The sequence below is a fragment of the Staurois parvus genome, unplaced genomic scaffold (genome assembly GCF_062004578.1).
Source record: "Staurois parvus isolate SC_StPar_1 unplaced genomic scaffold, SC_StPar_1.0 ptg001490l, whole genome shotgun sequence".
Taxonomy (NCBI): Eukaryota; Metazoa; Chordata; class Amphibia; order Anura; family Ranidae; genus Staurois; species Staurois parvus.
Window position 1 is genome coordinate 1,287,512 of NW_028319286.1, and position 22,489 is coordinate 1,310,000.

General features: G+C 46.2%; 1 protein-coding gene across 3 annotated transcripts in view; it reads left to right on the forward strand.

Annotated features, from left to right (window-relative positions):
- Positions 1–4,681: 4,681 nt before the first annotated feature.
- RTEL1 (regulator of telomere elongation helicase 1) overlaps positions 4,682–22,489 on the forward strand; it is a 138,284-nt gene continuing 120,476 nt past the window's right edge. For all 3 annotated transcript variants that reach the window (XM_089662572.1, XM_089662573.1, XM_089662574.1), the window contains exons 1-8: positions 4,682–4,845; positions 6,821–7,019; positions 9,652–9,745; positions 11,767–11,848; positions 13,515–13,575; positions 13,787–13,862; positions 21,586–21,670; positions 21,785–21,850. In XM_089662572.1, the coding sequence (XP_089518698.1) occupies positions 4,744–4,845; positions 6,821–7,019; positions 9,652–9,745; positions 11,767–11,848; positions 13,515–13,575; positions 13,787–13,862; positions 21,586–21,670; positions 21,785–21,850 (765 nt within the window). In that variant the 5' untranslated portion in view covers positions 4,682–4,743. The remainder of the gene's footprint in view (positions 4,846–6,820; positions 7,020–9,651; positions 9,746–11,766; positions 11,849–13,514; positions 13,576–13,786; positions 13,863–21,585; positions 21,671–21,784; positions 21,851–22,489) is intronic.

Genomic DNA, 22,489 nt, shown 5'->3' on the forward strand with positions numbered 1-22,489 from the left:
CTTATTATTTAAAGTGGGTCTTCGCCTTTAATTGCACTCCAGAGGATTTACCCCCCCTTTCCTGACCAGGCCATTTTTTGCAATACGGTGCTACGTTACTTTAACTGACAATTGTGTGGTCATGCAACGCTGCACCCAAATGAAATTTGCATCCTTTTTTTCCCCCCAGGAATAGAGCTTTCTTTCGGTGGTATTTGATCGCCTGTGCGTTATTTTTTGTGCTATAAAAGAAAAAAAGACTGACAATTTTGAAAAAAAACCCCCAATATTTATGACTGTTTGCTATTAAACATGTCCAGTAAAAACAAATTTAAAAATCACATTTTGTCATAAATTTACATCAAAATGTATTTTTTCCCACAAATAGAGATTTCTTTCTTGGGTCATTGGTTCATTCCCAACCGTGGCACCACCCGCCTGGAGTTTGCATGTTCTCCCTGCGCTTGTCTACATTGGACCTAGTATGAGTATGTATGAATGTGAGTTAGGGACCTTAGATTGTACGCCCCTTGAGGGTTAGGGACCTTAGATTGTATGCCCCTTGAGGGTTAGGGACCTTAGATTGTACGCCCCTTGAGGGTTAGGGACCTTAGATTGTACGCCCCTTGAGGGTTAGGGACCTTAGATTGTACGCTCCTTGAGGGTTAGGGACCTTAGATTGTACGCCCCTTGAGGGTTAGGGACCTTAGATTGTACACCCCTTGAGGGTTAGGGACCTTAGATTGTACGCCTCTTGAGGGTTAGGGACCTTAGATTGTACGCCCCTTGGGGGTTAGGGACCTTAGATTGTACGCCCCTTGAGGGTTAGGGACCTTAGATTGTACGCCCCTTGAGGGTTAGGGACCTTAGATTGTACACCCCCTTGAAGGTTAGGAACCTTAGATTGTACACCCCCTTGAAGTTTAGGAACCTTAGATTGTACATCCCTTGAGGGTTAGTGACCTTAGATTGTACTCCCCTTGAGGGTTAGGGACCTTAGATTGTACACCCCCTTGAAGTTTAGGAACCTTAGATTGTACATCCCTTGAGGGTTAGTGACCTTAGATTGTACTCCCCTTGAGGGTTAGGGACCTTAGATTGTACGCCCCTTGAGGGTTAGGGACCTTAGATTGTACTCCCCTTGAGGGTTAGGGACCTTAGATTGTACGCCCCTTGAGGGTTAGGGACCTTAGATTGTACTCCCCTTGGGGGTTAGGGACTGATGTGAATAGTGTAAATTGATGGTGCTATTTAACCCCTTTCCCTCCTGAAGATTTCCCCCCCTCCTTCCTGACCAGGCCATTTTATGGATACGATGCTGCATTACTTTAACTGACAATTGCGCGGTCATGCAACGCTACACCCAAATGAAATTTACGTCCTTTTTTTCCCCACAAATGGAGCTTTCTTTCAGTGGTATTTGATTGCCAGTGCGGTTTTTATTTTTTTGCACTTTAAACAAAAATGACCGACAATTTTGAAAAAAAAACTATATTTTTAACTTCTTGCTATAAAACATCTACAGTGAAAAAAAAATTTAAAAAATAAAATTTCATCATAAATTTAGGCCAAAATGTATTCTGCTCCATGTCTTTGCTAAAGAAAAAATCCCAATACGTGTAAATTAATTGGTTTACGTGAAAGTTATAGCGTCTGCAAATGGTGTATAGCTAGTGGAATTTTTACTTTTATTTTTTTTTTTTACTAGTAATGGCGGTGATCAGGGACTTATAGCGGGACTGCGGTGGGCATTCTTACACTGGGGGGGGGGGGGGGAACTGACTTGGTGTCACTGACATATCCAGTGACACCAATACAGTGATCAGTGCTAATAAAAAGGACTGACACTGTACTAATGGCACTGGGCAGGAGGGCGATATCATCTGGGGCAATGAAAGGGTTAACTGTGTGCTGTGTGTGTTTTACTATGTAGACAAGCTGCTTTGTATTGCTCTGCTGTGCGGAGCCAGGTGCGGACTGAAAACTCATGGGGCCCCTGGGCAATAGGGGATCATGGGCCCCTGTGTCTTTGCCCAAACTCAAAAAAGCCTATGAAAAAGGTACCAGGGGCATCTCATGGGGCCCCCTACTGACCCCGGGCCCTCGGGCAGTGTCCAGGTTTCCAAATGGCCAGTCGCCCCTGTGTAGAGCAATACAAAGCAGCCTGTTTATGCTGATAGGGGAGAGATCTGTATTGTTTACCTACAGACCTCTCCCGTCAGCTCCACCGACAGTCACTGAGTCTCGGCTGAAAATGTATTTTGGGTTGTTCTTTTGTGGTAGGTTATGGTAGGAACCAGGGGCGGACTGACAACTCATGTGGCCCCCGGGCAATAGGGGATCATGGGGCCCCTGTGTCCTTGCCCAAACTCAAAAAAGCCTATGAAAAAGGTACCAGGGGCATCTCATGGGGCCCCCTACTGACCCCGGGCCCTCAGGCAGTGCCCAAGTTTGCAAATGGTCAGTCCGCCCCTGATAGGAACAAGAAACACACAGCTAAATTAAACAAATTTTTTTTTTTTACTATTTTGGGCCAGTTTTCCTTTAATAATAATAAAAAAAATCAGGAGATCTCCATTACCATTTACCACCAAATAAAAGCCCAATTTGTTCTGAAAAAAATGCGACATAATCCACCCGGATGTACAAAGTAGCTGTGATGATACGTACGGTATTACTAACACATGTCAACGTTGCAAAATTGTGCTTAGGCATTAACATTTGTTTTACCCTTAGGCATGAAGGGGTTAAAGCTAACATGCCGGGGATGGACACGCGGGATAACATGCCGGGGATGGACACGCGGGATAACATGCCGGGGATGGACACGCGGGATAACATGCCGGGGATGGACACGCGGGATAACATGCCGGGGATGGACACGCGGGATAACATGCCGGGGATGGACACGCGGGATAACAGGCCGGGGATGGACACGCGGGATAACAGGCCGGGGATGGACACGCGGGATAACAGGCCGGGGATGGACACGCGGGATAACAGGCCGGGGATGGACACGCGGGATAACAGGCCGGGGATGGACACGCGGGATAACAGGCCGGGGATGGACACGCGGGATAACAGGCCGGGGATGGACACGCGGGATAACATGCCGGGGATGGACACGCGGGATAACATGCCGGGGATGGACACGCGGGATAACATGCCGGGGATGGACACGCGGGATAACAGGCCGGGGATGGACACGCGGGATAACAGGCCGGGGATGGACACGCGGGATAACAGGCCGGGGATGGACACGCGGGATAACACGCCGGGGATGGACACGCGGGATAACACGCCGGGGATGGACACGCGGGATAACACGCCGGGGATGGACACGCGGGATAACAGGCCGGGGATGGACACGCGGGATAACACGCCGGGGATGGACACGCGGGATAACACGCCGGGGATGGACACGCGGGATAACACGCCGGGGATGGAAACGCGGGATAACACGCCGGGGATGGACACGCGGGATAACACGCCGGGGATGGACACGCGGGAGAACACGCCGGGGATGGACACGTAGGAGAACACGCCGGGGATGGACACGTAGGAGAACACGCCGGGGATGGACACGTAGGAGAACACGCCGGGGATGGACACACGGGATAACATGCCGGGGATGGACACACGGGATAACATGCCGGGGATGGACACGTAGGATAACATGCCGGGGATGGACACGTAGGATAACATGCTGGGGACGGATAACATGCTGGGGATGGACACATAGGAGAACATGCCGGGGATGGACACGTAGGAGAACATGCCGGGGATGGACACGTAGGAGAACATGCCAGGGATGGACACGTAGGAGAACATGCCGGGGATGGACACACGGGATAACATGCCGGGGATGGACACACGGGATAACATGCCGGGGATGGACACACGGGATAACATGCCGGGGATGGACACACGGGATAACATGCCGGGGATGGACACACGGGATAACATGCCGGGGATGGACACACGGGATAACATGCCGGGGATGGACACACGGGATAACATGCCGGGGATGGACACACGGGATAACATGCTGGGGGGTTTACTGGCTGTAGAAAAAAACGCCAAGAGCCAAAAACAGCCGCTGTAAAAATGTTCCGTGTGTATGAGATCTAACACCTGGATTAGCGCCAGTTTAAACCCGATTCAGCTTCAGTTTGACACCCAGATTAGAAACAGCTTAAACCCGATTCAGCTTCAGTTTGACGCCCGGATTAGAACCAGTTTAAACCCAATTCAGCTTCAGTTTGACGCCCGGATTAGAACCAGTTTAAACCCTATTCAGCTTCACTTTAACACCCAGATTAGAACCAGTTTAAACCCAATTCAGCTTCAGTTTGACGCCCGGATTAGAACCAGTTTAAACCCGATTCAGCTTCACTTTGACACCCAGATTAGAACCAGTTTAAACCCAATTCAGCTTCAGTTTCATCCCCGGATTAGCGCCAGTTTAATGTCCGTTTAACGGCACGCTAACGCCATGTTTACCGCCCGGTCGCTTCGTTTTTAACCCTTTCTTTGCCTTCTCTCCCCCACCAGCAGGGTGTCCCCGGCCGGCCCCGCCTCCTCACATCCTCCCCCCAGTTCAGCGCCGTCCTCTCCCTTGACTGCCTATCAAGGAGGTGGGAAAAGCTCAGGTGACGTCAACCGGGTAGTGCGGGACGTAGGTGTCCTGGTGACGTCATGACGTACGGGCGGGAAGTGTGAAGCTGAGGCGTGGAGGAGAGCGGGCCGGGGTGAGGAGCGGACATGCCTCAGGTCCAGGTGGCCGGTGTCCCGGTGGAGTTTCCGTTCCCCCCGTACCCCTGTCAGGAGGATTATATGAGGAAAGTCATCGAGTGTCTGCAGCAGGTGTGGCTACAGGGAGGCGGTCCGGAGGAGGGGCTTAGAGTTCAGGGTGGAGCAGCTATGTGTTTAGGGGAGGGGCTTGCAGGGAGACAAATAACCCGTATTATGGGTGTAGTTATAGGGGAGGAGCCTAGTTTTAGAGGAGGAGCTTGTCTTGACTATGGTGATGGCGTGGGGCTCAGAGCGTGAGAGGGAACAGATTTGTGTTTAGAGGAGGAGCCTAAAGTGTGACCAATAATATGTTCTCAGTATAATAGTGTAGTGAGGAGTCTGTACTGTGTATAGTGGGTCAAAGGGGGAGGAGTCTGTATGGTGTAAGAGGAGGAGCCTGTATTGTGTATGTGTCAGAAGGGGAGGAGCCTATACTATGTATAGAGGGTCAGAGTAGGAGGAGTCTTTATTGCATATAATGGGTCAGAAGGGGAGGAGTCTGTATTGTGTATAATGGGTCAGAATGGGAGGAGCCTGTACTATGTGTAGAGGGTCAGAGCGGGAGGAGTCTGTATCACGCATAATGGGTCAGAAGGGAAGGAACCTCTATTACGTATAGAGCAGTGGTTCTCAACCTGTGGGTCGCGACCCCTTTGGGGGTCGAACGACCCATTCACAGGGGTCCCCTAAGACCATCAGAAAATACATATTTCCGATGTGTAAAGAGCAGCTACTGTGTAGAAAGCAGCAGTATTGGAGGTAAAACGACACCCATAAATGATAATTTCTGGGTAAATAATTTTATGGTTGGGGGTCACCACAACATGGAGGAACTGTATTAAAGGGTCACGGCATTAGGAAGGTTGAGAACCACTGATATAGAGGGTCAAAATGGGAGGAGTCTGTATTATGTATAATGGGCCAGAAGGGGAGGAGCCTGTACTATGTATAGAGGGTCAGAGCGGGAGGAGTCTGTATTGCGTAGAATGGGTCATAAGGGGCGGAGTCTGTATTGCATATAACGGGTAAGCAGGGGAGGACCCTGTATTATGTATAGAGGGTCAAAGTGGGAGGAGTCTATTACGTATAATGGGTCAGAAGGGGAGGAGCCTGTACTATGTATAGAGGGTCAAAGTGGGAGGAGTCTTGCGTATAATGGGTCAGAAGGGGAGAAGCCTCTATTACGTATAGAGGGTCAAAATGGGAGGAGTCTGTATTGCATATAAATGGTCAGAAGGGGAGGAGCCTGTACTATAAAGAGGATCAGAGTGGGAGGAGTCTATAGTGTATTATGGGTCAGAAGAGGAGGAGTCTATTACATATAATGGGTCAGAAAGGGAGGAATCTGTATTGCGTAGGGGTCAGAAGGGGAGGAGTCTATATTGCATAGAATGGGTCAGAAGGGGAGGAGTCTATATTGCATATAATGGATAAGAAGGGGAGGAGCCTGTATTGAATATAATGAGTCAGAAGAGGAGGAGCCTGTATTAAATATAATGGATCAGAAGGGGAGGAGCCTGTATTGAATATAATGGATCAGAAGGGGAGGAGCCTGTATTATGTATAGAGGGTCTGAGCGGGAAGAGTCTGTATTGCATATAATGGGTCAGAAGGGGAGGAGTCTGTATTGTGTATAATGGATCAGAAGGGGAGGAGCCTATACTATGTATAGAGGGTCAGAAGGGGAGGAGTCTGTATTGCGTATAATGGGTCAGAAGGGGAGGAGTCTGTATTGTGTATAATGGATCAGAAGGGGAGGAGCCTATACTATGAATGGGGGGGATGTCCTGTATATATTGGTTCTGTACAGCAGCATGTACTGCCTATGGAGAGGAGCTTGTCATATACACAGTATGTGGGGGAGGAGCCTCTCTTCTGTGTAGGTGATGCCCTTCTGTGTATAGGGGTGGAGCCTCTGGTGTACAATTGGTCAGACACAGACTACGGGTTGGGATTTTTATCCGTCCAATCACCTATAAGAAGTTGATCTCCCATACGATGGCTCGGTATTCTATACTGGAACAATGTTTTATTTCTCACCCCCCAGAGTGTTAATGGTGTCTTGGAAAGTCCGACGGGCACAGGAAAAACGCTTTGCCTGCTGTGTGCCACGTTGGCATGGCGTCAGCATTTCAAGGACGCCATCACTGCCCGCAAGATCAAAGAGCGCATGAATGGCGGCGAGCTGTTCCCAGACCGTCCAGCTGCAGACTGGGGGAGCGGAGAGGCCAATCCACAGGGCTCAGGTATCCTCTCTGTCCATTCTATGTCTCTGCCTCTCCTGCAGGCACAGCCAATCTATAGGTCCCCCCGCTACAGTGACCAGCGGTGGCTCCGCGCCTCTCTCAGGTCTTTATGGCCATCTGTGTTCCTATCGGGGAGAATTGATGATTGGAAATCTCTCCGATATGAAGTGAGTGGAGCTTCAGACATCGATTTTAGTGTTGCCCGTGACTTCCTCTCCTCCTGACAACCACATCCCCATTTCTAGTATAGGAGTCACAGGAACAGAGTCAGGGCAAATCTGCCCAGTGGAGTCTTAGGACCGGTTCACACTCCATGCATTTCAGTTGCTTTCTTTTCTGCATCCAAAATGCACAGAAAGTAGGTCATATGGTTGGCAGTGTCATAGTTCACATCAGTGCTTTCCAGTTGCAGAAAAAAAAGCAGAACATGCTGCCTTTTTCCTGCATAGAACTGTACTGGGATGCAGTAAAATGTATCAAAAACGCACCGGAACGCACATGTCCCCATTTAAACTGAAGAAAGAGGGGGAAAAAATGAACTGGAAAGCATCAAAAACAAAACCAGAACGTGCCAAAAACGTGTATGCAGCAGGGGCGGACTGACAACTCATGGGACCCCCGGGCAATAAGGGATCATGGGCCCCTGTGTCCTCGCCCATACTCAAACCACACCCAAAAAAGCCCGTGTAGAGCAATACAAAGCAGCCTGTTTGTGCTGATAGGGGAGAGATCTGTATTGTTTACCTACAGACCTCTCCCGTCAGCTCCACCGACAGTCACTGAGTCTCGGCTGAAAATGTATTTTGGGTTGTTCTTTTGTGGTAGGTTATGGTAGGAACCAGGGGCGGACTGACAACTCATGGGGCCCCCGGGCTATAGGGGATCATGGGGCCCCTGTATCCTTGCCCAAACTCAAAAAAGCCTATGAAAAAGGTACCAGGGGCATCTCATGGGGCCCCCTACTGACCCCGGGCCCTCAGGCAGTGCCCAAGTTTCCAAATGGTCAGTCCGTCCCTGGCATGTAGAAATGTATCCGGAACGCTTCCGGACTGCATTTCTATAGTGTGAGCCGGCCCTTAGGCTGGCCATACACATGTAGATTTTCGCCCCAGATTATTCGTTAGAAAAGTTACATGAAAATTCCTTGCACATCCGATGAGCGGACGAATGTCGTGCGAAAATTGTCTTTTTGCTTTTAACATTAGATTTTAAAATAAATGTAATTTCTGAACGATAACCACATACACTGGTCAAAAAATTTGTTTGATCGAGAAAAGTTTTCCATCCGCCCTTCAAATGCTCTCGTCACTGCTGTTGAAAAACGGACATCGAATTGACCCCGTAAACGATTAGAAAATCAAACGAATGTTCTTGAAGCGAAAATTCTCAAACAAAATTAGCACTGATCCGCAAAAGCGGAATAAAAACATGTGACCATGTATTCCTATGGAACTCTTCACACTGATGCATGGCAGGTCAGGTGCGTTTTTTAAAAATCCTATTTGCTGCATTTTTGGTGCGGTAAAAAAAAAAAAAAAGTACCTCCCTATTGAAATCAATGGAAAACGTGGCCCAAAATGTATCAGACGCATCATTTTTGAGTCACATGTCCTGTGAAAAATGCAGTAAAATGCCAGAATCAGATCTCAATCCAGCGGTGTGCATGGGGGCAGCTTCTCTCTCTCTCTTTCCCTCTCTCTTCCCCCCTCCCTCTCTCCCCCACCCCTTCCCCCCCTCCCTCTCTCCCCCCTCTCTCTCCCCCCCCCCTCCCTCCCTCTCTCTCCCCCCCCCCTCCCTCCCTCTTCCCCCCCCCTCCCTCCCTCTTCCCCCCCCCTCTTCCCCCCCTCCCTCCCTCTTCCCCCCCTCCCTCCCTCTTCCCCCCCTCCCTCTCTCTTCCCCCCTCCCGCTCCCCCCCTCCCTCTCTCTTCCCCCCTCTCCCTCTCTCTTCCCCCCTTTCTCCCTCTCTCCCCCTTTCTCCCTCTCTCCCCCTTTCTCCCTCTCTCCCCCTTCCTCCCTCTCTCCCCCTTTCTCCCTCTCTCCCCCCTCTCCCTCCCCCCCTCTCTCTCTGTCGCTCTCTCGCTTTTTCTCTGACACACATAGCCGGCTCAGGAGTAAGCCCAAACAAGTGCCCCAACAGCAAACAACTTGCGACAGGGCGAAGAGCCAGGATCGCCTGTGGGGGAACGTAGAAGCAGATTTGAGCCACTCTGTGCAAAACCATTGCCCTGATCAGGTGGGTATAACATGTTTGTTATTTAAAAAAAATTATCCTTTACAATCACTTTAATTGTACAGCATCCCATGGGAATTTCCAGTGCATTTGGGGGGGATTTACTAAAATCAGAGAGTGCAAAATCTAGTGCTGTGCATGTTCGCCAATCAGCTTCTAACTTCAGCTTATTCAATTAAGTTTTGACAAAAAAACCTGGAAGCTGATTGGTTTCAGCTGTACTTTGGGCCTATACCTTCCAGGTGACCAAAACGCCCCTTTTTTACCCTTTATGGGCCAAAGAGCCTGTGTGCACGAGGCGTTAGATGTCTGCAGCCCACTCAGCTGGTTTTGTGTGTTTATACATTTTCAAAGTAATGTGCATTCTTTTTTTTTTTTTCTTTACTTTTTGTTTAAATACAGCCTATTACAGCGATATTCCCAAGATTATCTACGCTTCCCGGACACACTCCCAGCTGACGCAAGTCATCAGTGAACTCAAGCAAACCGTGTACAGGTAGTTCTATGCTCTCTCTTCCATTTCTACCACAAATTCATACTTGTCGTCTTTTTTTTCTTCTCTGACTTTAATCGTATGTCTGTAATCGTACGTTTAGGGACCTTTCACACGGGCCTTCCATTTTCTTTCAGCAGTTCAGTCACGTTTTATTCAAAGAAAAAAAAAATCCGTATTTACATACGTTTTTAATGCGTTCCGTTTTTCTTTTTTCCGGAAGAAAAATAGGATTTTTCTTCCATTCAAAAAAGCAGATGTTAGCGGATACGGACATTAAACAGATTATGTATTTACATCTGCTAGTCCATAGAAATACATGGGTGTCCGTTTTTCATCCGTAAATGGACAGATGAAAAACGGAATACGGAACGCCTGTGTGAAAGGCCTTACTTTATTTGCCAGAGATAACTGGGAGGGGTCTGAAACGGGACACTTATTTTTCTGGCTTGTGATTGGATTTCAGAAGTCTACACTAGAGTTATATCTTCTGTGGGTTTGAAGGATCGTAACAGAGAACTCCTCACAGGCTGCAGTGATAGCAGTGGGAGCCATTGGCCACTTCTGTTGTCAGTTAAATGTTATTGGGGGAGGGCAAGCCACACTGTGTGTTTCTATAGACACACACAGCTCAGCTCTGGAGCGAGCCTACAGGTGTGCCACCATAGGAAGCAGCTTCTTCTGGTGGCACACAGAAAGGAGGAGGAGCATAGAGCGTTGGCAGGGGACTCCAGAAGAGGAAGTTCAGGGCCATTCTGCACAGAGCAGGTAAGTATAACGTGTTTGTTAATTTAATAAAAAAAACACACTAAAAAAAACCTTTACAACCACTTTAAGGCGGACCTTAACCCATTACATGAACATGTTTTCTAGCTTCCTTTCGCCCCCCTCCTTATCACAGAACTGAAAAACGTTTTATTAACCACTTGCCTACCGGGTACTTTCACCCCCCTCCTGCCCAGACCAATTTTCAGCTTTCAGTGCTGTTGCACTTTGACAATTGCGCAGTCATGCAGCACTGTACCCATCTGAAATTTTTATTATTTTTTTCACACAAAATAAAATTTTTTATTTTTTTTGCACTATAAACGAAAAAAGCATGAAAATTTTGAAAAAAAAAAAAAAATTTTTCTTTGTTTCTATTATAACATTTTGCAGACAGGTAATTTTTCTCTTACAATGATGTGCGTTGATGAGGCTGCACTGATGAGGTGGCACTGGTGGGCATTGATGAGGAGCCCCTGATGATGCTGCTGCACTGATTGGCGGCACTGATGGGCACTAATGGGTAGTACTGAAGGGCACTGATTGGCGGCACTGATGGGCACTAATGGGTAGTACTGAAGGGCACTGCTGGGCAGCACTGATGGGCACTTTCGGGGCTGCCCTGATTATCAGTGCACGTGTCTCCTTTGGCAGTTGCCGTGTATTGGCAGTACTTTTCTCATGCTGTGACAGTGCGAGGAAAGTACTGCCGATAACCGGCAAGTGTATTTACATGGTGGTCAGCTGTGATTGGACATATTTGATCATGAGGTAAATGGTCGCTGTGATTGGCCTTTTACCATGTCAAGTGATCAGTTGTGTCCAAAGGACACAGCAATCACGGACAGCGCTGGGGGTGCACAGGGTGGTGCATTCTGGGAAGACGTCACATGACGCCCTCCCAGAACTGGATGACTACGCTGTAGCAGTCATTTGGCTATAGCGTGGTAAGGAAATGGTTAATATAAGTAAGGTATAGCACAGTTTGTGTGCTGCAAAGCAGAATTTCCTGCTTTCTTGCCTTGGCGAAAAATGGGCATACACCCATGATGCGCCTGCACAGACAAGGCATTGTGCTCTGCCAGGTATGCCCTGGGTCTCTGCCATGTCCCGAATATCTGCCCAAATCTTGGAGGTTCATGTGCACAGGTGCCATGAGTCTCTGCCAAGTCCCAGATACCAGAAATAAGCAATGTCTGTGTGACAGAAGTGCAGACGCAGAGTTTCGTTTCTGTAAATCATCCCTGATTTTCTTTCAGACCTAAAGTCAGTGTCCTGGGCTCAAGGGAGCAGCTATGTATACACCCCGAGGTGAAGAAGCAAGAGAGTAATCATGTCAAGGTGAGGAGGACTTTGCTTTGTATAATACCAGGCTAGGAGGTACAGCTGCCCACCCTAAGTGCTGAACGTTCAGTTTTATATTCATTCTTTGTATACTAATTAACAATTTCTTCAGTTAAAAACATTTTTCAGGCATTATTTGGGACACAAACACATTTATAAAGAACATTAATTAGCCCTGGATCACGCTGCTGCGACACAGAAAGTCGCTTGACAAGTCAAAACACATTCAGTACAATGGGTGTCGTCTTAATTGCTGTGACTTGCGTTTTTGGTTCTATAGACTTCAATGGGAACGCTGCAGAAAAGCATGTATTGTGTGCGTTTTGCATTTTAAATCTGCCTAGCAACAAGAAAAAAAACCAAAATGCAAAACGTGTAAAAAACGCAAGTGCAGAAAAAAATGAAAAAACAAAATGAAACGCAATGCAGAAGTGCCTCAAACGCAACCCGCATAGGTGTGAACCTAGACTTAATCAGCGTTTTTTGGCAGGGGTGTTTTCTGGCTGGAACACCCCCCCCCCCCCCCCCCCCGAACCTGTGGGTTTCTAGAGGAGTTTTTTAGCTGTAAAAATGCTGTAATGTTGGTAAACATGGAAAAATGCGGTAAACCAGTGTTTTTAGGCATTTTTTTGAGCAAAAATTTTTTTTTTGTGTAAAAAAAACAAAACAAACCCACAAATGTGGAAAAATGCAGCTAAACTCTAATACAAAATGAAGAAAAACTTCCATATTTAATGTGACTTTATACAGCTAACGCTATTGGCGTTTTTGAAACGCCCAGAGTGCTTGAGGACTTACTCTGATAAAAGCTGAAAACGCTGCTAAAAACTGAAAAAACACTAAAAAACACAGCTATCCAGTGTTGAGCGTTTTTGAGCATCAAGCTTTTGTGGGAGTATAGTTTTGCTATTAAACGCAAACGCTGAAAAACACTAAAAAATGCTGAAAAAAGCTTATGCAAAAACGCTAAAAAAAACGGCAAAACTCGCGTTTTTAATGCAGCATTCTACAGCTAATGCTGCGGGCGTTTTTTATAACATCGAGTGTGCATAAGGCTGGCCATAGACGGGCCGTTTATAGGCAGAATTGTCGGCCAATAAACGAAAAATCATAGTTATTCTGGCTGAAAAAAGACAAAAGTCCATCCAGTTCAACCATAGAAAAAAAAAAAGTTGTAATCCTACACCCACAGTTGATCCAGAGGAAGGCAAAAACCCAGCAAAGCACGATCCAATTTGCTCCTGCTGGGAAAAAATTCCTTCCTGATCCCCCGAGAGGCAATTGGATATTCCCTGGATCAACTTTACCTATAAATGGTAGTATCCGGTTATATTCTGTGTATCTGAGAACCTATGTCCTATCAGGCCGCAAAGCAAAGTATATGTGACAGTTATTGGAGTGTTTGGAAACCTGGACAACCAGCTGAGACTGTTTTACAAAAACCTGCCACAGAAAATCCTGAGATTTTCATTCAGAACACTCATGGATTAAAGTTGTCGGGAGCGGGTTTGATTATTATATCTGTTCAGTAGAGTGGGGGAGGGGTGGCTGCAATCTTATAGCAGATCTGTCTATCCAAGGGAGTCAAGAGACCAGAACTGACACTGCATTGAAGTATCTTGTAGCGGTTATCACAGCATAACATAATCCTCTGCCTTCCCAGGTCCATATGTGCCGTTCCAAAGTGTCCAGCAGATCCTGTCACTTTTACAACAATGTAGATGGTAAGTGTTCATAGGCATGTGGCTCCAAGGATTGTCATTCGAAGGTGTTGTGAAGGAATTTACATTTGATTCAAAGAATAATCGTTTTTAGGAAGAGAAATGCTCTAGAAACAGATGAGATACAAGGAGAGATGGTTGTATGTTTTAGGAGATGTGTTACATTTCTAGATTTTTGGAGCATTGTTACAGACACTTGCATTTCTTGTCCCAGAGAAAAGCACCGAGAAGGATCTGACCACCCAGATATTAGACATTGAGGATCTGGTGAAGAATGGCACCAAGCACAGGTACTGCTGTAATGTCACTGGCGAATTGTTATCCTGGGATTATAATTTCTTTTTTCCTGGCCTTTTTTCTTTTAAATCATCAGGAGAGCCAGGGTATAAAATATACAACCTAGGCTAGTTTGTTCTATGAGTAGTATAAAAAATCCAGAAAAATAGTCTTCCTCCTAATATGAGGTAGACAACTGAACACACACATCTACACTTGCTGTACATCAGAGCATATCTCCAGACAGTGTACCAACTGTGATTGGTGTTGGGAGAGGGATGGTGAATGCTTTCCGATTTTTAAATTGACATTTCTCTTCCTATCCTTAAACCAAACATTTTTGTTCTTGGAATTGTCAGAGTTTGTTTAAAGTTAACCGCTTGCCGCCCTGCCACTGTGTTTATACGTGTGCAGGGCGGCAGTGGAGCGCAAAACCACGTTTAAAAACGGGTTCCGCGCTCCCGACACTTTCGCGGGCAGGGGGCGCGCGCGCGCGCGCCCGCCGACCCGCGGGTGATCCGATTCGATCCAGGAGGGATCAATCATTAGATTTCAGCCAGTGATTTCTGGCTGAAATCGGATGATCGGTCCCTGTCCTATCCTGTCCTGTGTTGATATTTACACAGGGCAGGATATGATGTCATTCTTCTCTGCCTGGACACATTCCGTTCCAGACAGAGAAGAAGAGACATTTAAACGTGAGTAAAACACTACACTAACAGTTAGAACACACTCTAGGACACATTTAACCCCCTGATTGCCCCCCCCCAGTTAACCCTTCACTGCCCTGTCACCAGTGTACCTGATCAGTGAAGCGATTTTTATTGATCACTGTATCAGTGTCGCTGGCGACTTCCAATAGTGCTAGCGCCCCTCCCAGATAGCGCCAGTTTGCCCCCCAGTACACCAATAAAGCCATTTAACCCCTTAATTTCCCCCCCCACCCCCCCCAGTTAACCCCTTAACTGCCCTGTCACCAGTGTCACTGATCAGTGAAGCGATTTTTACTGATCACTGTATCAGTGTCGCTGGCGACTTCCGATAGTGTTAGCGCCCCTCCCAGATAGCGCCAGATTGCCCACTAATACACCAGTAGTCCCGTCTAACCCCTTGATCGCCCCCCCCCCCCCCCTGAGTTGACCCCTTCACTGCCCTCTCACCAGTGTCACTGATCAGTGAACCAATTTTTACTGATCACTGTATTAGTGTCGCTGGCGACTTCCGTTAGTGTTAGCGCCCCTCCCAGATAGTGCCAGATTGCCCGCTAATACACCAGTAGTCCCGTCTAACCCCTTGATCGCCCCCCCCCCTCCCCGAGTTGACCCCTTCACTGCCCTGTCACCAGTGTCACTGATCAGTGAACCAATTTTTACTGATCACTGTATCAGTGTCGCTGGCGACTTCCGTTAGTGTTAGCGCCCCTCCCAGATAGCGCCAGATTGCCCGCTAATACACCAGTGATCCCGTCTAACCCCTTGATCGCCCCCCCCCCTCCCCCCTGAGTTGACCCCTTCACTGCCCTCTCACCAGTGTCACTGATCAGTGAACCAATTTTTACTGATCACTGTATTAGTGTCGCTGGCGACTTCCGTTAGTGTTAGCGCCCCTCCCAGATAGCGCCAGATTGCCCGCTAATACACCAGTAGTCCCGTCTAACCCCTTGATCGCCCCCCCCCCCTCCCCGAGTTGACCCCTTCACTGCCCTGTCACCAGTGTCACTGATCAGTGAACCAATTTTTACTGATCACTGTATCAGTGTCGCTGGCGACTTCCGTTAGTGTTAGCGCCCCTCCCAGATAGCGCCAGATTGCCCGCTAATACACCAGTGATCCCGTCTAACCCCTTGATCGCCCCCCCCCTCCCCCCTGAGTTGACCCCTTCACTGCCCTGTCACCAGTGTCACTGCTCAGTGAACCAATTTTTACTGATCACTGTATCAGTGTCGCTAGCGACTTCCAATAGTGTTAGCGCCCCTCCCAGATAGCACCAGTTTGCCCGCTAGTACACAGATAATCACATTTGACCCCTTGATTGCCAGGAACACGCTTACTTGCACGCTAAACCTTCATTGCTAGTATAGTGTCTGATTGGATCAATATCTTTGATCAGATCAGCGCTATACCAGCATTCACATTACTTTAGTATCCCCAAAAACGCAGTGTTAGCGGGATCAGCCCCAACACCTGCCAGCACCTGCGTTTAGCCCCTACGCCCCCCCTTCTCCCCCGGCAAGTGCAGTGTCAGTAGATAACTGTCACTTGATACATATTACACACAAAACCGCAGTGTTCACAGAATCAGGCCTGATATCTGTTAGCACTTGTCGGTAAATTTTTTGTAGCGGTTCAAGCAGTCCCTGACAGCCAGGCGCTCTTTTTCCCGTGAGTCGCACTAGGTACCTGTAAATTTAGTGGCCAAAATGTCTAAGCAAAGGTACACTAGTGAAGAGGCCTATAGGATTCTGAGCATGTCAAGTGAGAGCGAAGGGGAAGACTCACTGGCAGAATCAGGCTCAGAATACGAACCTATAGACAGCAGCGGCACCCTGACAGCTAGCTCAGGCGACGAGGAAGTGGTCCCTGCTAAGGTCAGGCGTACCCGATCCCATTCACAGGTTGCTGAGGTGGTACAAATGCATGATGACTCTCATATGCAGCAGAGTGCCAGTACTAGTGCCGCAGTATCTTTTGGTGAACTGGCGAGCACCAGCGGCCTAGTACGTCCTGGTCGTAGGCATACCAGCACTGCAGTATCACTTGGTGACGTGGCGAGTCCCATAAGTGCAGTACAAGCTGGTGCGGTGGCGAGCACAAGTAGTGTCCCGCGGCCACCAAGAATTCGCAGACAGGCCCGTAGAGCCCCTAGTGTCCTTCCGGATGTGCTTGCAAATCCCGATTGGCAGCCCACAAATTCTGCAGCACCCGTACTTCCCCCATTCACTGCCCAACCCGGAATTCAGGTGGAAACAGCAAATTTAAATACTCCCCTTAATTTTTTTGAGCTGTTTTTCACAGAAGATCTTTATGCATTGATTGTGGATCAAAGCAATTTATATGCACGCCAATTTATCGCCGCCAACCCAAATTCAAACCTTGCCAGACCATTCGCATGGAAACCCATTACGGTTTCCGAATTTAAAGTTTTTTTGGGCCTAACCATCAACATGGGCATTAATGATAAAAATCAATTGCGGTTGTATTGGTCCACCGACCCTCTTGTTCACATGCCCGTGTTCTCTGCTGCCATGGCCAGGCATAGATATGAGAGTATAATGCGTTTTATGCACTTCTACGACAACTCACTCAGTCTTCCTCGGGGTGACCCTGAATTTGACCGGCTCCACAAAATTCGGCCCCTCGTAAATCACTTTAACCAAAAATTTGCAGATGTGTATACTCCCCAGAAAAACATCTGCATCGATGAGTCCCTCATTCAATATTCTGGCCGCCTTGTAATCAAACAATATCTCCCCAGCAAGCGTGCCAGATATGGGATCAAGATGTATAAGACCTGTGAGAGGGCAACAGGCTATACATGTAAGTTTCGGATTTACGAGGGAAAAGATAGTTACTTGGAGCCCCCCGGATACCCAGACTACATGGGGAGCAGTGGCAAGATAGTTTGGGACTTGGCGTCATCCTATTTCCACATGGGGTACCACTTATACGTGGACAATTTTTATTCAAGCGTGCCACTATTTAGACATTTGTTCAATTTGGGAATTTGCACATGTGGCACTGTGCGATCTAATCGCCGAGGCTTCCCCCAACGGCTTGTAAATACCCGTCTTAAAAAGGGGGAAAAAGCCTGCTTGAGAAATGAAGAATTGCTCGCAGTGAAGTGGAAGGACAAACGGGATGTTTACCTCCTGTCTTCCATTCATGCAGATACGACCGTCCAAATTACCACGGCAACTGGTGTTGTTGAGAAGCCCCTCTGTGTCCACGATTATAACCTTAACATGGGAGGGGTGGACTTCAATGACCAGATGATGCAGCCGTATTTAGTTTCCCGAAAATCCAAACGCTGGTACATAAAAGTGTCAGTTTATTTATTTCAATTGGCTCTATATAATGCTTTTGTTCTCTATAAAGCAACTGGACATAGTGGATCATACCTAAATTTCCAGTTAGAGAACATCAGGGCCCTTTTGTATCCAGAAGGTGCTGTGCCCCAAATCCCTCTCCCAGATGCAGTTAGCCGTCTGCATGAGAGACATTTTCTCGATACCATTCCTGGTACCCCAACCCAAAGAAGACCCCAAAAAAGATGTCGTGTCTGCAGCAAACGTGGAATTAGGCGTGACAGCCGCTATTGTTGTCCCTCCTGTCCTGGCCAACCTGGCCTCTGCATCAAGCCCTGCTTCCGCCTCTACCATACACTAGTGAACTATTAGTATAGGGTACAGCACGGCACAGATCAGGGCACATTTACACAGGGTCTCAAAAGATGTTCGGTAGTCAGGAAACTGGCTATCGCATTTGGAGAGACCCTACCAGCTGTTTAAATGTTTGAAGTTTGGAAAAAAAAGTTAAAAAAAATAAAAAAAATAAATAAAAGTACAAATACCCCCCAAAAAAATAAAAAATGTAAAAACCAAAAATGGTTTTAGTTTTTTTTGTTGTTGTCATTTTTGTGATTGTTCGACTTTCACTGGTTTATTGTTGTTTTATTGTTAACCATTTCTGTTTGCAGGAATGCTTTCAGCTGCAGCGCTGACCTGTTTATTCTGACAGCAACAGGAACTTGCTCTCAGAATAGACATAAGTCAGCGTGAGCAGCGCTGTTGGATGAGATTTTTCATCCGCAGTTATAAAAAACAGAATATATGCCAAAGCATGGGGGCCTGGGGTGGCCTGTGGGTGGATGGCCCCTATGCTTCGGCATATATATTTTATATTTGTTGGCACATTTCATGTGTGCCCACCATTAGAAGTGGGTGGATTGAGGGAGGTTTCTAATGGTGGGCATACCACCACACACTTTTCCTTATAAAGTTGTTTTATTGAGTTTATGTTTTATTGTTAACCATTGTTGATTTTTTTGCAGGAACGTCAAACTGCAGCACTGACCTGTTTATTCTGACAGCAACAGGGTCTTGCTTTCAGAATAGACATAAGTAGGTGTGTGCAGTGCTGTCGGATGAGATTTTTCATCCGCAGTTAAAAAAAAGAAAATATATGCCAAAGCATGGGGGCCTGGGGTGGCCAGTGGGTGGATGGCCCCCATGCTTCGGCATATATATTTTATATTTGTTGGCACATTTCATATGTGCCCACCATTAGAAGTGGGTGGATTGAGGGAGGTTTCTAATGGTGGGCATACCACACACTTTTTCTGGCAGAGATTTCTTCTCTTTTTTTTCATTCAGCCCACAGGCTGCATAAAGAAAAAAAGAACATAGCATATACACCCAACAAGGACCAGTGACGTACTGGTACATCACTGGACTTTGAATGGTTATACCAGGGTGATGCCTGCAGCTGCAGGCATCATCCTGGTTTTATTTTTTTCAGCCGGAAATGGGCTTTCATGTAAAAGCATTCCTAGTGGTTAATTAGCTGCAGAATTGCCTTTACAAGCAGCGGGAGAAAATGGCCCCCCCTCCCCCTCCCTGAGATTTGCTTTCCAAAAAGGGGTCATTTGGGGGTGTTTGTTCTATCCTGGTATTTTAGCACCTCAAGAGATGTGATGGGCGGTCAGAAAGTAAAAGCTGTGTAAATTTCAAATTATCTATACCATAGTTTGTAGACGCTATAACTTTCACACAAAGCAATCAATATACACTTATTGGGATTTTTTTTACCAAAAACATGTAGCAGAATACATTTTGGCTTAAATTTATGACTAACTTTGAGTTTACGATATATTTTTTATAGCTGAAAGTAGAAAAAATTGTTTTTTTTTCAAGATTTTCGTGTTTTTTTGTTTATAGCGCCAAAAATAAAAAGCGCACAGGTGATCAAATACCACCAAAAGAAAGCTCTATTTGTGTGAAAAAAAGGACGTAAATTTCGATTGGGTACAGCATTGCATGACCGCGCAATTATCATTTGAATTAGTGCAGCGCTGTATAGCAAAAAAAGGCATAAATTACAGTATCTATACCATAGTTTGTAGACGCTATAACGTTCACACAAAGCAATCAATATACACTTATTGGGATTTTTTTTACCAAAAACATGTAGCAGAATACATTTTGGCTGAAATTTATGACTAACTTTGAGTTTACGATATATTTTTTATAGCTGAAAGTAGAAAAAATTGTTTTTTTTTCAAGATTTTCGTGTTTTTTTGTTTATAGCGCCAAAAATAAAAAGCGCACAGGTGATCAAATACCACCAAAAGAAAGCTCTATTTGTGTGAAAAAAAGGACGTAAATTTCGATTGGGTACAGCATTGCATGACCGCGCAATTATCATTTGAATTAGTGCAGCGCTGTATAGCAAAAAAAGGCATAAATTACAGTATCTATACCATAGTTTGTAGACGCTATAACGTTCACACAAAGCAATCAATATACACTTCTTGGGATTTTTTTTACCAAAAACATGTAGCAGAATACATTTTGGCTGAAATTTATGACTAACTTTGAGTTTACGATATATTTTTTATAGCTGAAAGTAGAAAAAATTGGTTTTTTTTCAAGATTTTCGTGTTTTTTTTGTTTATAGCGCCGAAAATAAAAAGCGCACAGGTGATCAAATACCACCAAAAGAAAGCTCCATTTGTGTGAAGAAAAGGACGTAAATTTTGTTTGGGTACAGCATTGCATGACCGCGCAATTATCATTTGAATTAGTGCAGCGCCAAACAGCAAAAAAAGGCCTGGTCATTAAGGGGGGTAAATCCTCTGGGGCTCAAGTGGTTAAAGTGTAACTAAAGGCAAAATGTTTTTGTTTCTTTTGGAAAGAGTGGAGAGGGATCAGATCCCTTGTCTTTGTGTGTGTGTGTGGTTTTTTTTGTTTTGTTTTATTGTTTTTGTTTCTTTTGGAAAGAGTGGAGAGGAATTAGATCCCTTGTCTTTGTGTGTGTTTTGTTTTTTTTTTTGTTTTGTTTTGCTTTCTGTGCCCTCATTCGGAAGATTCACACTCTGTATTTGTCCCGTTTTACTGATTTTATTGAAAGTGAAAGTAAAAGACAATCCCAAATTTAAAATTTTTGCCAGAACACTAATAGAGGGGATATCTTCCAATGAAGACACTAGTTCTGGTGACACCCTAGGATTCCCTCAATGGGAAGGGATTTCTTTCACTTCCTGTTTTGGCTATCGGACAGGGAGTGAAGGGAAATCTCCCCAGCAAAAACCTGACAGGGGCTACTCTATCTAAAATGACAAAAAAAAATTTGGACACTAGTTCTACTTTTACCCCTTCGCACTGGCGCCTCCCGGCCCTTTAAGGGTTTCAGAAGCCGGGAGGCGGGGTTTAAGGTCATGTGAACAAGCTTAACTGAACAAGCTGAAGTTAGAAGCTGATTGGCTGCCATGTACAGCTGCACCTGGTTTTCACTCTCCAATTTTAGTAAATCAACCCCAATATACCAAAAAAATTATATATTATGTGTAATACCAGAAAGGGTTCTACCTCAGAACTCCAAACTGGCATGCGACTGCATTGTTAGGTTGCGAATCCTCAATTTCATTCTGGTATTTGCATGAATTAGATTTTCCTTACTAATTTTTATTCCACTTCACTGTAGCAACAAGTGTTACATGTACTTTTTCTCCTTCATGCAGGGCCTGCCCCTATTACCTATCCAGAAATCTGAAGCAACATGCGGACATAATATTTATGCCTTATAATTACCTTCTGGATCCTAAGGTACTAAGAAGAAAAACTTCATCAGAAAATGATTTCAGTATGGGCAGGATTTGAAATGTTTTTTGCCGTGTTAAAATGAATCTAAATTCAGTCAATTTCTTTCTTGTGTTCTAGAGTCGCAAAGCCCACAATATTGACCTGAAAGGCGCGGTTGTGATATTTGATGAAGCTCACAATGTGGTATGTAATTCCTAGCTCCATCCACTCGCCTTTCAAGGCTCTTGACATTTTCACTTCTCTTCTGCCGATATGTCTGGCCCGTTGCAGTTTTTGTTCGTTTCCTCAATTTGACCATGAAAACCTAAAGAGAAGCTTCAGTTTCCCCCCCCCCAAAAAAATATGTCCGCAGCTACAAATACTGTAGATGCTGACATTTAATAAAAGACTGCTTGCCTGTACAGGGATCCAGCAGCATCCTTGCCTGTGCTGGCTCTTCACCATTCTTTGGGTCCCCTGCTCCGGCATGTTTACTAATGGAAACTGGCTGCAAAGCCTTGCAACATCGATGCTGCACATGTTCGAGTGGCACTGCTCTAAGTGAATTGTCCCGCAGTCTCTTGGGACCTGTGACATGTCCCAAAAAGCTGTGGGCAAAGAAGGGGAGGGGGTGAACTTCTACTCGGATCACCTAGGGGATCTGGGCAGAAGTGGGAGCGGGTACCTGTCAAAACCCTTCCAAAAAAAGTTTGCAAAAGTGTGGGGGGGGTAGCAGGTGGAAAAAGGGAACTTCCCCTTTTGGGTGAGGTTTTGCTTTAACTTACCTGGTGTGTCTTTCTGACAATAAATGTGTGTGTGTGTGTGTGCGTGTGCAGTGGGGGT